The 15997-nt window shown below is 42.8% G+C and overlaps 1 protein-coding gene across 1 annotated transcript in view; it reads left to right on the forward strand.

Moving 5' to 3' along the window:
* Nucleotides 1–15997, forward strand: part of LOC311424346 (uncharacterized protein) — a 187773-nt gene that overhangs the window by 122886 nt on the left and 48890 nt on the right. Inside the window, exons 12-14 of the mRNA XM_084499418.1 lie at nucleotides 516–583; nucleotides 2230–2386; nucleotides 8602–8756. Of these exons, the coding sequence (XP_084355544.1) occupies nucleotides 516–583; nucleotides 2230–2386; nucleotides 8602–8756 (380 nt within the window). The remainder of the gene's footprint in view (nucleotides 1–515; nucleotides 584–2229; nucleotides 2387–8601; nucleotides 8757–15997) is intronic.

The following is a 15997-nucleotide window of genomic DNA, read 5'->3' on the forward strand; positions in this document are numbered from 1 at the left end:
ATGTTTGTAGGAAGCAAACACAAGATGTGGGCATGCAGGCAGGCCTGAAGCATTTCTAGTTAACCACGGGAAGGAGAAAGTCTGGCAACTTTTGCATCATCTCTTTAGAGCTGGCCATCTCCAGACATCTCCTGACCTTTCTATTTGCTTCTGACCACCTATTTCACATTTCCACCTATGCTGAACCTCAGAAGTGCTTGCTGTCCCAGAATAAAACTTAGGAACTGGTAATTCCCTATTTATATAACACCCTGTGTACATTTATTTAAACAATTGTTATCATTATCAACAGTAAAGCAGAGGGTTTCACACAGATTATGGTCATTTTAGCTTTTTGTTAGGGATGTTTTCAGGGATTTTTGTTTGTATCTCATCTTCTGACATTTGCTAGGGCGCAGATCCTTTGATAATTGTGTGCTTGGTTAACAAAATGTAGTTCAGCTCTGTGATGCCAGTAAAATTAAACCCTTAGTTTGGTTACCTAAGTATCAAGCAAGGCATTTTTTCTTTTCCAGGGGTGGTTTAGATTCGTGGTATCGGTTCCTGGATCAACCTCTGCTTTTAACAGCCCTTGGGATAACAGGTGAGGCTTGATCCTGTCTATTCAAATGGAACCGAAAATCCAAATAAATATAATTGGCCTCTGTAATGAAAATGTCTGTCAAGTGTCAGCCAGAAATGATTTTTTTTAACGTCTGTGTTGGACATAAGAGGTTGCAGCAGAACTGCTGACAGGCTCTTAGCTGTAGTGGCACAAGAAGATCGGGATAATATAGTGTGACAGAGAAATAGATTTTTCCATGTACAAGATGTGTATGTTGGTAGAATAGGTTGGGCCAAAATTACCACACAAAATTGATTAGATCATCGTGTAATGAGAATCATAATTTTAGCGGTGGCTTTTTGACATGATCTTGACAGCATAATTAACCTAGGGGATGTTGAGGCAGTGAAAATAGAGGAGAAACCTATGTAATTATTGGCAATAAAATATAAAAAATGTTACGGAATAATAAAAAGCTTAATCTTTTGCCTTCCTAGCATATTATCGTAATTGCACCTTTTAGACCATTGCCCCAAATCCCATTGCTCTCCTAAATTTGAATTTTTCTTGAAGAATCACATTCTGTGTGTTGCTTTGCATGTTCCAAATTGCAGGCAGGCTAATCAGTGGGTTTTTTACCACACCTAGTTAAATTACACAACTGTTTGGAGAGTTTAGTAATGTGCATTATTAAGGAAAAGGTGAAACTGGGTAAGCAGTGCTCAATGAAGAGGAAATTATATTACTCATAACTGATGGTGTTAATGGAAACGTGTCCGTAAAGTTGCAGCACGAGGTGAATTACCACTTCTGGCAGCTGAAACGTGCGGCTTTTAATTACCCTGCTTTAAGTCAGATAATGGATTCCCTCATATTATATTTTTATTATTATTTATCTCGGCTCAATGTCTTTGTAAACCTGCCTTCTGGCTGGTAAATGGGTAAATACCTATTAATACCCAAAACTTACTGCACATGGAGAATTTGTTGTACAGAAAGTTGAGCAAATAACCGTCCCCCAGGAGTCGCTTTTCCCCTTCCTTCCCTCCACGTGTGCATTTTTTCCTCTCGACAGCTTTTAGCACAGAAAGGCCTCCCCAAGGGAGGGAGGGATGCTGTGTCCAGTTCCCTGGTAGCCCCCAAATCCCTTCCCTCAAGGAATCAAGGCAAAGCCTTTATGAGCTGGGTTAGTACAACTCTAGATTGGGAAAATAGATTTTTTGGTGGGCCTAATTTGAATTTGTTCCTCTCTATGGCATAGGTTAAAGAGGATTGTCCTCTCTTCCTCATCTCTTCCCAGCTCCTGATGTTCTCAGGGAAGGAGGGAGGAAAGTCCAAGGCATTTCTGCCTCTGCTTCGATAGAGAGCATCGTGTTTAACCTGGAGGAACCTGTCAGCAGGTCTCGGTGTACACGAGGTTGTAACACAAACTTAATCAGTGTGAAAAGTGCTGCTAGCACAATATATGCCACCACCTCAGTCTATAAATAATTGCGGATGACTGGGCTAGCTGGTTTTTAATCATTAGCACAGGTTAACCTCTGTGAGGAGGAGCCAGCATAAGGGTGAATTTCAAAAGTTTCCTAGTTGTTTGGTTTTTTTTGCTCTGGTCCTTTGCACAATGTCAAGGTGCTCTAAACACCCCTTGCACACCTCTGCTTGCCTTCTGCCTGGTGATCCCAAAGCAGCAGGAATCACCGAAACCAATCAGGAAACCAATCATCTATCTGGGTTGCAGAGGGCGAGGGGAGGTGTGATTTCTGTAGCTGAATTTCTGGAGGTCACGATGAAGCCAGCAAAGAGAGAAGCAGGGAGAAGCCTCCGGCTCTGCATCAGGCCAAGGTGAGCCTCCAACCCTTTTCCTCAACAATAATTAATCCATCGAGTCATTCATCAGCACATCCAGGAGCATGAAGAGCGTAAGGCACTTCAAGCTGAAATCAGCTAAATTAGGTGGAGAAGCCCGAGACTAGTGCCTAAAACAGCCCATGAATCTATTTTATGCATGCGCTACTCATCTCATCCCTTCCCAAGCTCTGTTCCCTGCAAAAGCTGCTGGTTTAGGCTGAGAGCTCTTTTGGCTGTATGGCCAGAGCTTTTTAGGGCATCAGACACAATGGGGCCCAACTTCTTGCTGCTGTTGGGCTTAATTAATCAAAATCAGTAGGTGATGAGGCATTGTGTGATGCTTGTTAGCAGGTGATGTGCTTTGCATGTGAGAGGTGAGGAATCGTTAGCTTTTGAAGGAACAGAATTGGGAAAAGAAAATGAGTCTGTTGTAAAAGTTGCTCCCCTGGAAGTCCCTCCATTTTCCCATAAAGGATCTGGCCTTCATGTTTTTCTTCCAGCGTTCCTTGTATGAGTCCAGAGGGAAAAGCAAGTCTTTTCCTTTCAAGCATAAGGAAAACTGTGCCCTCATGGCTTGATTTAATCTCTTGTATTTCCAGACTGGTGAGGAAAGGATGGGACGACAGAGGCAATCCCACACCCTCACCAAAGGGATTGGGTAAAGAACCCAATTCCTTAGCCCGTTGTTGCCATCGTGCAGCTTCAAGCTCTTGTGCTGGGATCCAGCCTCTGCCTTTGACAGTAGCAGCAGGAGAAAGAGGCACCTGGGGAGCTGGAAATGGAGCTTAAAGCTGAATTTTATCCGTGTTAGCAGGAGTGATCAGGTGAGGGGGTGGAAGGAAGACATCACAGAGCCTCTCATTATATATTGACGTGGTACCTGATCTCAGCATCAAAAAATGGAGTGAAGGGAAGGAGAATTTAATAGAAAGATGCGAGATCTACGCATATCTACATTTACACACATATGAATACGTGAATATCTTTTGGGTGGGTGAGCTGCATGTATTATTATTAGGGGGAGTGATCTATAAATATGTTTTGTAGTCTATCTGCATACATTTTTCAATCCATAAATCAGATTTCCAGTGATGTGCAATACAGCTGAATATTTGAGATAAATGCAACTTTGAAGCGATGATTTCTAAATCAAAACGGAGCATTTAAAATTCACTGGCAGCTTTTATAAATCAGCGACCCAAGATGTAAAACTCCAGGCTCTAGGATGTGTGTATTTTTAATTTCACCTTGTAAATCACAGTGGTAGGAAGCGAGAGAAGGGGAGAAAGATTGTGTTTCTTAAATGTTTATTTGTAGAGGTGCCCAGTGCAGGGAAACACAAGGAGAGAGGCTGCATTGTTCCTTCAGCTGAGCTTGAATTTAACCGGAGAAAGCTTTGTAACAAAGCTGCGATAACTGAGCCTGCTTAGCTCGTTTTATTTTTACTTCTCCTGTTTGCTTTCCAGCTTGCAAATACGGGTTGGTAGCAGCTCAACAGCTCAGTGGTTTTGTGTTCAGAAAGGGAAGCGTTCAAGAAATCCCAGGTCTGCCTGGGCACAGCGCAGCCACCTGCGGGGAGAAACTCAGCCTCAGCTCTGCAGGCTTCCAGCCAAGGCAGTGGGGACTCAGCTTTCCCCGGATGGTAGCAGCTCATGGGGCAGGGGGAGTTATTTTTCTACAAAACAATGATTTCTACATGTTTTGGGGGTTAGCATAAGATTTCGGGTGTACGCCTGGAGCGCCTTACTCCAGGAGGTCTTAAGGCTGGCATCACGCATTGGTTTTTCTGCTGGAAACCTGTGTGGGTTGCACTAGCATCACTGGAAGCAGGATTTAGGGACTTTCCAAGCATCTTCCAGCTTCTGCAAGCAGTATTACAAGTGAACGCTCAGCAGTTTAAACAGATGCAGATGACTCCGCAGCGCTCAAACGAAAGGCAAATTGGTGTCACGGTTAATGGAGCAAATAGATGCCATGATCAGCACTGGAAAACACAGGCCAAAATCCTCCTCATGTAACCAACATTTAGTCATCGAACACAGAAGCTGAATCATAGAAAGAGTCTGTTATAAAATAGTTTCTGTGTATTTCTGCACGGCAGTCTAAGTAGATGTACACTGAGACTGGCAGCTGTCTTCCCTGCATATGCCAGGGAAAATTCAAAAGGTTTGGAGGTTCACTTCAGATACCCGAGTTTGTCCGTGGCTGATTTGAAGTGTGAGAAGTTTTGAGGTGTGTAAAACTGAGCTGGAAGTTTAACAGGAGACAGAAATTTGCTGCGGTTTCCTCCTCTTTCTTAATTTGCAACTAATTGGCACAAAGAAATGACCAGAGATGAAAAGAAGCTTTACACAGAGATGTTAAAAAAAAAAAAAAAAGTCCATTTCAGTTTCACTGTGACTTCAGGGCCTGGGAATGGATTTGTTTAGCTTGACCTCAATACTGAGCATGCTGCATAGCATGTCACACTAGGGGAGCTAATAATTCCTTTTTGTCCTCAGTTCTATTAATTTAGCATGAGCCAGAGTCCAGCTGATTTTGGGCAGGGGCTTTTGTCTTGAGAGACGTGGGGCTCAATTATCCTTGAATAACGGAGCCGGGACATTACCAGCCTGTTGCCCTGCATTAGCCTCTACCTTTGTGTGATGTCTTTATTTCAGCACGCCTGTCTCCCCAGAGAAGTGGCTGGTGGGCTATCTGGGTTCGGGTTCGCTCCTGGAAGAAAGCAGGTAGTCAGAACATGAGCGGTGCTGGGAAAGCAACCACTTTGGTGCACAGGGGCTTCGAGTTGGTTGCTTATCTAATAAAATATGGCAATGCAGACCTTGAAAGCACTTCTGCTGGTGGCTAGGAGCGTGTACCAGGAGAAGTTTTGCTGCCTGTGCGGTTCCTGCCTGCTGTCCCGACCAGCCATGGTGCTGGACCCTTGGGGCTGACCTGGTGCAGCCCTTCTAAACCTGGAGGAGCCGTGGCTGCCCTGAAGGAGAGGAGTAATATTACCACTTCAACCTCATCTATCCTAATTTTGAGCAAATCCACCCTGTGATGCGGGCTATCCAGATGGTGTCTTTTACACCTCCTCTTCACCAGCTTGGGTGTATCTTAGCACATTCTCCCTTGCTGTCCTCCTTGACTTTGACGAGGCTCAAACCCCGTTTTCCCCATGGTTAGGTCTTGCCGGTGCAGATGGGTGAGATGTTTTTTCAAAGAGCAAAAGATGGTGATTATTGCTATTTAAAATTAATGACCGTGGTGATGATGCACAGCAGAGGAGGGAACGGGAGAGGGGAAAATACCTGCTTCATTAAATAATGCTTCGTAAATAATAAATAAAAAGATGGCTTTTAAACATCTCTGGTTAAAACATTTTATTTTAAATGTCCAGAGGCAGATAAAGCCCAGGATGGAAAATAAGAGAACTTTATTTATTGTTTGTTTCTGGTAATTGGTACTTGGGCATGCGTTAGTGGCTGCAGGGGGCTGCTGGAAAGTTGGGAAAGGAAATTTCTTGCTGGATGCAGTCCCTGGCATTACCACTGAGAGCAGGGAACTTGAGGTTGTGGAATGGTCATGGCTGCATTTCCCAGTTTGTTGGCTGTTAGCAGTGAGCTCTGTGGCTGCTGTTAGAGCTGTGATATCCTGAGGCCATGAGTGAGAATAAGCACTGACTGAGCCCGGTGTCAGAGGCAGCGGTGAGAATGGAAAACTACTTGTACCTTTTGCACTAGTGAGAATATCAGGTCTCGAAAGATTGCACGATCCCTTTCAAAGCATGAGAAGGTGTCCGTGGAAGTAGAAATTGGACTTACATTTCCCTAGCTCTTCTCCTAGCAGTTCTTTGTGTTACCCAGGACAGTTTTGCCCTCTTTGACTTCCCTGCAGAGAGCCTTCTGGCCTCCCTCGTGTCAGGGTAAATTCAGACGAGACGGATCTCGAGGGGGAAGAACTTCAAAGCTCCGTCAACTCGAGCTCCTGAAGAGGAATCCGTGCAACAAATGTTGATCTCTGCCCGAGCTTATGTAACGTGGAGCTGCTGGCTGGCTCAGGAGAGCACAAAATAGTGTGTTTTGTAATGCATATGCTGGAGGAGGAGGTGTTTGTAGAGCCTGCGCAGCTCGCTGGTGTTTGGGAGGCCAGAGGAACGTCCCGCGGACGGATGTAAGAGCAGGGTCGATTAAATTGACAGAAGGCAGAGCCAGAGATTTCCAATTCTCTCGTACTGCGTTCACATCGGTGCCAGCTGACATAGACTTGAGGAAAACAAAACACCAGCAGCTCCAGAAGGCAGGGAACCTGTGTTTACCACGTCCCCATGGCTCTGCAGGTGTTGCAGAGTGAGCTGGCTCGGAAGGCTGCTGTCTGCAGCAGCAAGGTGCTTCCCCAGCTTGAGCAGGCTGCTCCACAGCGCCTGCAGATGCTCGGATAAACCCAGGAGGTGCTCCCTGGCTGGCGATTTCTCTGTGCCTTGCCTCTGCATAGCCTTTGGCCCCTGCTGAGTTCCTGCAGGTGCAGATGTGGCCAGTTGTGAAAAAGCTAACGGGAACACGTCAGCCCCCGTTACCCTAACAGCAACACGTTTTGTGCAAAAAAAAAACAAAAACAAACATCCTGCAGCATTATGGGCTCTGAATATTCAGAAATTTGGAATCAGGTGTGCTGAAAGAGGAGAGCGCTGGGAGGGAGAATTGTTTGTTTTGTCCTGGTTTCTGAGATTTTAAGGTGCATTAAACTCATGTTTTCAGCCTGTTCTCTGCAGATATAATAGCTAACTTCTACCTAAAAAGAAAAAAAGGGAGGTGAGTCCTAAGGAATACTTTCTTAGGCACCAAAGCATGGCTGTGTTGGATTGGCGAGGCAACTACTGAATTTTAGGAGATCTCAGGAGGCAATCAAGAGCAGCCCTTTACCCCCAGATAGTTCAGCACATCTCTGAGTGTCTGCAACCGGGGCTGAAATTGTACAGCAGCTTGGAAAGTTTCTCTCAGGGGTCCATTTCTGATCTGTTTGCTTTAAAGGCCAGGTTGTCCTTTTCTAAAACTGCAAGATTGAAGTTTTGTCTCTCCGACAAAGAAATACCGGATCAGGAAGAAAGATTTTTTTCAAAGGCAGTTAATCAAACCGAGGGTCACCCTGAGGGTCACGCAGACTTTCAGCGGGTAGGGGGGTGAGCCCACGGTACGTGCTGGCCTGGAGCACAGCATCAGCAAGCACAGAGGTTTGTGCACCCAAAACAGCCAAAAACCACTATATTTTGCAGAGTGCTTCATGGAGAAGGGCACGCAGATGGGGATCTGTGCAGGCAGGTCTTCGGGAACTTGGAGGTTTATAGGAGGTGATAGCAGCAAGGTGAGGATCGGGCTCTTCTCCCAAGCACCAATTGATAAGACGAGGAGAAATGGCCTTAAGTTGCACCAGGGTTGGATATTAGGAAAAATATCTTCACGGAAATGGTTGTGAAGTGTTGGAAGAGGCTGCCCGGGGAAGTGGTGGGTCATCGCCATCCCTGGAGGTCTCCAAAAGAGGCGTAGATGTAGAGCTTCGTGACATGGTTCAGTGTAGGACTTGGCAGTGCTAGGTGAAAGGTTGGACCAGATGATCTTAGAGTTCTTTCCCCACCTGAATGAGTCGATGATTCGGTGACTTCCCTGCGCCCCCAGGTGTACAGAAGGAGGTACAGGCAGGATCTGTGCGGAGCCAGCTCGGAAATGGAGACCACGGCATGCGACTCCTGGCAGGAAAAGATTGTTTGAGATCAAATACTGGAAGAGGTCGTGGGGTCTCTGTCCTCGGAGATATTCAAAACACAGTTGGACGAGACTGCGAGTAACCTGTCGTAGTTGACCCTGGTTTGAGCAGGGGGTTGAGCTCGGCAATCTCCAAGGGGTCCCTTCCAACCCCAGCAGGTCGGTGTTTGAACCAAGAAGTTGGCTGCCCTGTTTCTGCAGAGTTCAGCGTTATTAGCTAATTAAAGATGGATCAGAAGGCTTTTATGCATTATATTTAGTGGAGTGGATTATCAGAGTCAGGTTGCCCTTCTCTACGTTAAAAGGGAACAGAAACTGAGGGGAAAGGAAATAATTTTTGTCAGCTTCATTTGTGTAATAGATTTTCTGTGCTATTTTCCGTTAGGGTGGGGGCTCGCTTTGAAATAGAGGTTGGCTTCAAATTGTAAGTAATGCTTGTCTTCTGTGGATTTTTTTTTAATACAGATTACAAAGAAGGAAGAAAGAAAGAAATGCATCTGGGCTTATATCCAATTGGATTACTGTCAACCACATCCAGCTGAGAAGGGAAAAGACAGATGTATTGATGGTCACTGAAATGAGATGGAACAAAAGACGACAACCTGAGCAGAGAAGAAAAGGTACTCTTTTAAAAAGGTTGTGTTTTGATGGTGCATTATTCTGGTCTTTCAGAGCTTCCTGCATATCCCCGTATGCCAAGTAACCCCCTCTCCTTTTTTTTTTTTTTTTTTTTTTCCTTTTTTGCCTTAAGGACTTTCATTATTATTATTTTTTTAATCAAAATTCAACTGTACCCCTTTCCTCTCAGCTGTCCTTCATCGCAAGCCACACGGCACATTTTTAGACACTTGTAACCCGCAAAAGCCTGCTGCTCTTCCATTTCTGTGATCTGGAAGATGCAAAGTCCTGGAGCCTAGGGTTTTTTGGTTGTGTTGAAGAAAAGGCCGCTCAGTTATTTCCATTTGTCGGTCACATTACATTTTCGGTATGTACCTCATCTTTTGGATTTTTTGTCTGCCCTTGTAGAATCCATGCTCACATACTAGAGTGAAAACATAATTCTTCCCCGCAGTGTATTCTGTGAGTCACCAAACACCCCAAAAGATTGACTGTTAGCTGCCTTACCTGCTGAGATACAAATGGGGACAGGTCCAGCTGACTACGTGGTGCCTGAGGGACTTCAGCCCAAGCCTACCTGTGCAATGCTAGATTAAATCATTTCAGTCCAGACTATCACAAGTATTTTGCTCCCTAATATGTATTGTGATGGCAGGAACCAGTTGGCTAGATGCCTCTAGGATCTGTCAGTTGTTCTTCCTTGTTTTGCTGTAAAGATCTTCCAAAATAATACATTTTCTCAGAATGAGATACAATCTTGAGTAATTCATCTATCAATTTATATTTCTGCCTATCCATGGAACAACAAATTATCCTAGTGAAAAAAAAAAAAAGTCCCCAAAACACACAAACTCCAACCACATGGGTATGTGCTTAATTTTAGCTGTAGCCTGGTGTGCCTTTGCTTTGAGTGGATCATGAGCAGATACCAAAGTACTTCAGTCAGCAAGGGTCCATGCAGAAGTTTGTTGGCTACGGTTTGAGCTGTTGGCTGGTTATTAGTCTTTGCCTGGATTTTTACCTGATTTTGTGTAATGGAGAAATTGATGCCTTCCTTTCTGATTAAGGCTCAGCACTTTATTTATGGAAGCCTCTCAACTGAAAGGTGCTGTACAGACGTGTAAAGTATTATTATTATTTCTCTAAAGCATGTTGTCCATAACTCACAGCAAATATAGTTTATGAAACATGCTTGCTATGCAGCTTTCATTTTTCATCCTTATTTATTAATACCTTTTCAGAGCACTTTAGATAAGTATTTGGAAATCTAGTTATAGGAAAGTCGTATTTTGCACATTTCACTTTAACTGGGAAGAACATTGTTTTCTGATTTTAATCATAAAAATGGAATGCTCCTAATAGAGCGGAGAAACCCAATTTCCTCCAGAAGCATTTGCAGGCTGATCTGGTTCAGATATTCCTGCGATCGCAGGAGAGTAATATCTTGGGCATGAGAAAATGTTCTGCAGTATACCTGAAACAAATATAGCTGTACTGGACAATTATGCGTTTAGCATCATTGACTTTCAGCTAGATGGCTAAGATACTCTTTACTGTCCATTGTCAATTATTAACCTTCACAGCTACAGTGCTTTGTAATTCTGAGCATAGCGCATGCATCAGATGGAGCACAGTGAAGGAAGGCAGCTGGAAAACACCATCCAGGGCACATACGAGATGTTGTGATGACTTGGCTGCGTTGATTTGCTATTCGCAACTTGCTCCATGCCACCTCTTCCTTCTCCTCCTAATTGTCACCCACGTGAGCAGCGTGGTGATTCAGAGGGTAAAAGCTGCATAAATGTGTGTGAGAGTCAGAGCTTAGTGATAAATTCGGGTTGTAGCACTGCAACCTAGTCCTACCATTCCAGTCCTTTGCTAGGACCACTCCTAAATATAATATAAACGCTGCTGGGTGCAGTGGAGTTATCAATCTGGATGTGCAATACAGGAGAACTGCTGAGACCAGAATTTATTCTCCATCGCTTTGGAACGATCAGCTGGTAGAAGCACGCAGTGCTCTTAATGAAGAATACTGTTTTCTCATTTTCTCCGGGATTGAATTCTTTTATTCTACTTAGTGTTTGTCAGCTCTGGCTTCACATTATGATATTTGTGCCAGACCCTCAGTTGGCATGGTCCTGCAAAAGTCAGTGTGGCTACACTGTTATACACCAGCAGTCAGCTGGGCCCTCTGTGAGTAGAAGGGATGCTGATAGAAGGGATGCTCTTTAGTGAAGGGTCAGGCAAAAAAAAAGCATCATCTTCTTGTGTGTTCCTCACAGTTTTAGACTGAAATTCAATGATCCCATTCATTACATTTCTTCGACCTATTCTCTGACCGCTATGTTTATATCTATAATAAACTTGCCACTGCATAAACTCAAAGCTAATTCTGTTTTACTAGATATTGCTATGTGAACCATAAATAGATAGAAGGTACGGAGGAAACAGAAGAGCCCCCTGCAGTGTTAAGCAGCAGGTTGCTGAGTTTATGGATTGTAGGCAACTAAGGTTTTTTCTCTTCTCTCCCCCTACCCCTTCTTCACAAATCTGAACTAACATCACTTGATTTTTCAATATATATGCAAACAAATCACAGCAAGTGATTTCATGGTCAGTGCTAACAGAGTTCATTTGGAGTTGCACAGCAGCACATTTTGAAAGCAAGGGGATCAAACATAAAATTATATTGGCAACTTGTAGCTGTAACTGCAAAAGGATTTGGAAGCTTACAAGAGGACTGGAAGTTGCATTATGGGATCAGAAGCAAACAGAAAGCACTTCAGGCAATGCCTTCAAAAATGTGTAAGTAACTTTAGGAGCCTTTGACTTTCAATTAGAGCTATGGAAGGTGTTCCACCTGTGATTGTTTTGTGGCAAGGAATACAAGTTTGCAGGCACTGTGATACCTCTTGAATTTGTCTCTGCTTGACTGAATTTTTTTGTTTTGGTGGTTGTGACTTGTATGCTTTACCTGGACAACTATCTGCTTCCTTAGGAAAACTCTCCACTGAGGTCCTTTCAAATTGCCCAGAGTCATTCTTTTCCCTGTTTCTCATTCCAGGGGAAAGTCCAGCTTCTCCATAGGCATCACGAACACTTTTCTGTTTTTACTGAGAAATTTGCTACGTTTTTGTATGTCTCGGTGTTCCATTGGTGGACTTCGATACCCAGCACAGAAAGTCAAGCCTCCCCTCAAATGTTTAGCTTTGAAACCAATAGCATTTTGTCAGATGTCAGTGTGGAGGTTTATTTATTCCTTTCCAGAAGTCTCGCTGCAGGATACTGGGCAGGGTCCATCTGGATCCATTTAGGGCCTTTTTTATTCTGTTTTTAGTTTCTGTTTTTGGATCTGTCACTGACACTTTCATACTTGGGTCATAAACTCTTTGAGATGGGAATTGGCTACTGCTTCTAGTTTGTTTGTATGCTGCCTACCACGAAGATTTCTTATTGATCAGTCTTAACACATTCTTCCAACAAAATTATTATTTTCAATTATGATGATTAGATCTGTATGTGCCTGAGTCTCTTTCATGAAAAATTGGATTATTTCAATCCATGATAAAGAACTTTGAGATTAAAATAAAACAGTGATTTGTCACTGCGGGGTATTAGTGTTTCCATCTCTACTGGCATACATCTTCTGCAGTGTTCACAGAAACTGCATTCAATCTCTCTCCCCTGCAAGTGAAAGTGCTAATGAAGCAAGCATATGTTCAAATATGGGATGGTATCTTGTTGCAGTACTATACTGAGAAGATGAAATTTGGCTAAAAGTAGCACACAGCATAGTCATTTTGTGTGCATTCAGCAGAGTAAATATTTATCCTCTGTTTTTAAAGGCACAAAGACCCAAGGAAAAGGAAGCTGCACGTTATCAATACATATTGTAGTGTGAGTTTGAGGTTTGTTTTGGTTTCATCACATGCTGTTTATCCCTCCTGTCCTCTGTACTCTCACTTTACGTGTAAAATAGCCTTTTTGTGTGACCTTAGTTACTGAATTCCATGTTGATACTCCTCTTCCTTACTGGTATTTTTCCCTCAAACCCTTGAAGTGCATACTTAGGTTGAAGTTTGTGTTTGCATCATAAGTGAGTTCCGGTCGTGTGCTTTCTTTTCGTTTTTCTGTCTAAAGTAATAGAAGAAACAGTAATTCATTTTAAAATGCAAATGCTTGAATCTGTTAATGCCCTCTTTCTTTTTAGGCAAGTTAAAATCTGAATACTTTAGCTATAACTTCAGCACTATAAAAATTAGGAAATTGGTTTAAAACAGATACTTTACTTAGAGGGTAGTGGATTTCTGGCACTTGCACAGGAGGTTGCAGAGGCAAACAGTGTTGGAGGTTCAAATGGATTAGACAAATTCGTAGACAATTAATACATAAATGGGTGCTAAAGGAGTTATTTAATACAGCAATCCTGGATGCAGGGGAATGTGAGAACAGACCAAAGAAATGGCACGATTCATATGTTCTGCCTAGATAACATCTCTTATTGCCACTCGGAGGCAGAACTGGTCAAGCTGGACCAGCCTTTAGGCTGTTTTGTAAGCTTTCAAGTCTGCGATATATCTAAGTATAAAAAATTTGGTAGATCTCTACAAGGTATTTAAGAGACGCATGGATGCAGCACTAAGGGACATGGTTCAGTGATGGGACTCAGCTTGGTGGTTGTACCTGGTGATCTTTGAGTCTTTGCCAGCTTAGATGATTCTGTGAAATCTGTTTAAAAGAAGGAAAAAAAGAAAAAAAAGAAAAAAAAAAAGAATTTGTTATGGATAAATTTTTGTAGAAGCAAATAATCTCTTGAATTAAATTGTATTGTTTCATTTGGGAGGGGGCAATTTGATTCTAGGGTGAAGCTAATGAAGCCATGTCTCACTCAAACAGCTATTTAAGGTACATGTTACAATACCAATTATGCTCTGTGAAGTCATTAAAATGATGACTTTTCAGTGTCTGATTGTAAGAATTTTCATTACAGTATATAGCACTAGACATTAAAGATGGCTGTGGAAGGCAGAGTGCATGCCACACGGGGCTGATGAGGTCCAGAAAGACAAAAGGGGGAGGGAGGCATTGGGGCCCTTAAAAATGCATATCCAAATTTTCTAGCTGAGTTTCACTCACTGCTAGTACATGTGAGGTATAGAAGTTTATGATATCAGTGATATCATTTAATACCCAAGACAAGCTGGATTTTGGTTTTGTCTTTGCCACTGTTCAAAGAATAATAAAATGGGATAAGTTCTAGGTGTTTCACAAAAGGAATTATTTACTACGCCATGGTGCCACGCATTAAATGTTAACAGACAATATCTCGCAAGATTTACTGTAGGAATCTCGCTGCTTCTCCATTTTGAGCTATGGAGTAAAAATGAGAATTATTGCTGGATATGATGAACAGCAACAGTATCTCGTGATAAGTTTGGCCATAACTCAACATTTACTGCAGGTCACCACTGCAATGATAATGCAAAGGAAATTAATCTCTGGCCCTGGTTAAATGAATGCAAGCATGAAAAGACTAGCACAAAGGTGCCTAGCGCTCACATGAGGATTAGTCATTAATAAATGTGCTAAAAAAAGAGATACTATAGCCAATAAATGCCATGATCATCATCTTTAGCTCAGATATGAGCAGAAGGTGCAGAACTTAACTCGCAGCTAAGACCCCAGTAAGCTAATTTGAAATAATTCACATGATTACAGAGGGGATGGAATAGATGCCAGAGTCCCATGAAGTCTTGGCTCTGTCTGGGGTAAAGCCAAGGAAATTTGTAGTAAATCCCTGCACCAAGGAATTGTCAACTAGTAAGATGAAGTCAATGTGGTGGCAGAAGAGGGTTTCCCACTCATTATGAGACAAGGAGTGACTCTTTAGCACGTTGTTTAGTGGTGTAGGCTCCTGCTCTGAGGGATGTCTCACTTTTCCTTGAATGTAAGGGAAATACGGAGTCTGTGTGGCTATTTGGCTCCTAAAGCTGAGCCATACGAGGAGTCTATAAGGCGGTAAGTCTGAATTTATCCAAGAATTTGCCAGGTCCAAGTTCTGAGTCCAGTTCTTGTGAACAACTCGGACAACCTCAAGACCATCCTTCTCTTCTGACGTGCTGCCTTTGGGCTGAGTGAAGGAGAAGCACTCACCTAAACAAATATGACCTAGGTTTATCTATCATTTGTGAGATTAGTTCGCCACTACGGTTTTGAAAACCTCTCTGCAGCATTCTGGCCCCGTTTCAGGTTTTGCAGCACAGCCCACCGTGGTAAAGTCGCTCTTATTCCACATTCCACCACCAAACCAAATTCCTCTTCTCTTTACTCAAACCCAACCTTAATAGCCTTAATATGTGTTCCTCTCCCCTGTCTCTTTTTTCTTTATTCTTCTGTTTGTAATGTTTCTGAATGAATAGAAAAATTAACCGGGGCATCATTTCATCTTCTTTTTTTCTGAAATGGAAATTAGTTTGCTGCTCTGAAGTTTGCAGGCATTTCACCACACCACATGGAATTTGTTTTGAAAGAAAGAATTCTGGGGATCATGTATAATAAGGTTCAGAAACATGCCTGTCTTCTGCAAGCCAACAAACCATGATGCTGTGATTGGCATATAATCAGTTATCAACTATGCAGTTTTTATCAGCAGAGTGTGCATGAGACGGCTCCTTACGTGGAAATGTACTTGTTCATCTGAGACAGATTTTATGGACCATGAAAAATCTGTCTAAGCTAGATTTTTCAGGTGAGAGTGAAGGAGAGAAAAGAGAAAGTAACCATCAGTCATTCCTTTCATATTCTTTGTGTATAGCACTAAATACCTGCTATGAAATATCAAACAGAGAACTTGGTCAGATAATGCGCTGTTGTTTGTGGGGAGTCATTTTTTCTGCCCTTTCACTGGAGCTCAAAAGAAGTTTAAATTTAGGCTTTACTACCAAGTAAGTTCAGGACTGGAAGCAAGTCTTTTTGTCTCTTTTGGCCTCGTTGCTTCATCTGTAGAATGCAAATCATGCCTGATTTGGGGAGTGTTAAGGGTGTGTATTTAAGCTGTGTGTCGTGTGGAGCAAGGACTACATCTTATTTCACAGCTCACTGAGCTTAGAAGCTCAGGGGTAGAGGGGGAGTCCTGATCCTGCTCATCACGGACAAACATTGTGGAAGAGAAGTCTTTTAAGTGTCGTTTGGAAGCATAACTTTTTAAGACAGAGGATAGGTTTAATCCAGTTGGCAACCA

The sequence above is a fragment of the Aythya ferina genome, assembly GCF_964211825.1.
Source record: "Aythya ferina genome assembly, chromosome: 27".
Taxonomy (NCBI): Eukaryota; Metazoa; Chordata; class Aves; order Anseriformes; family Anatidae; genus Aythya; species Aythya ferina.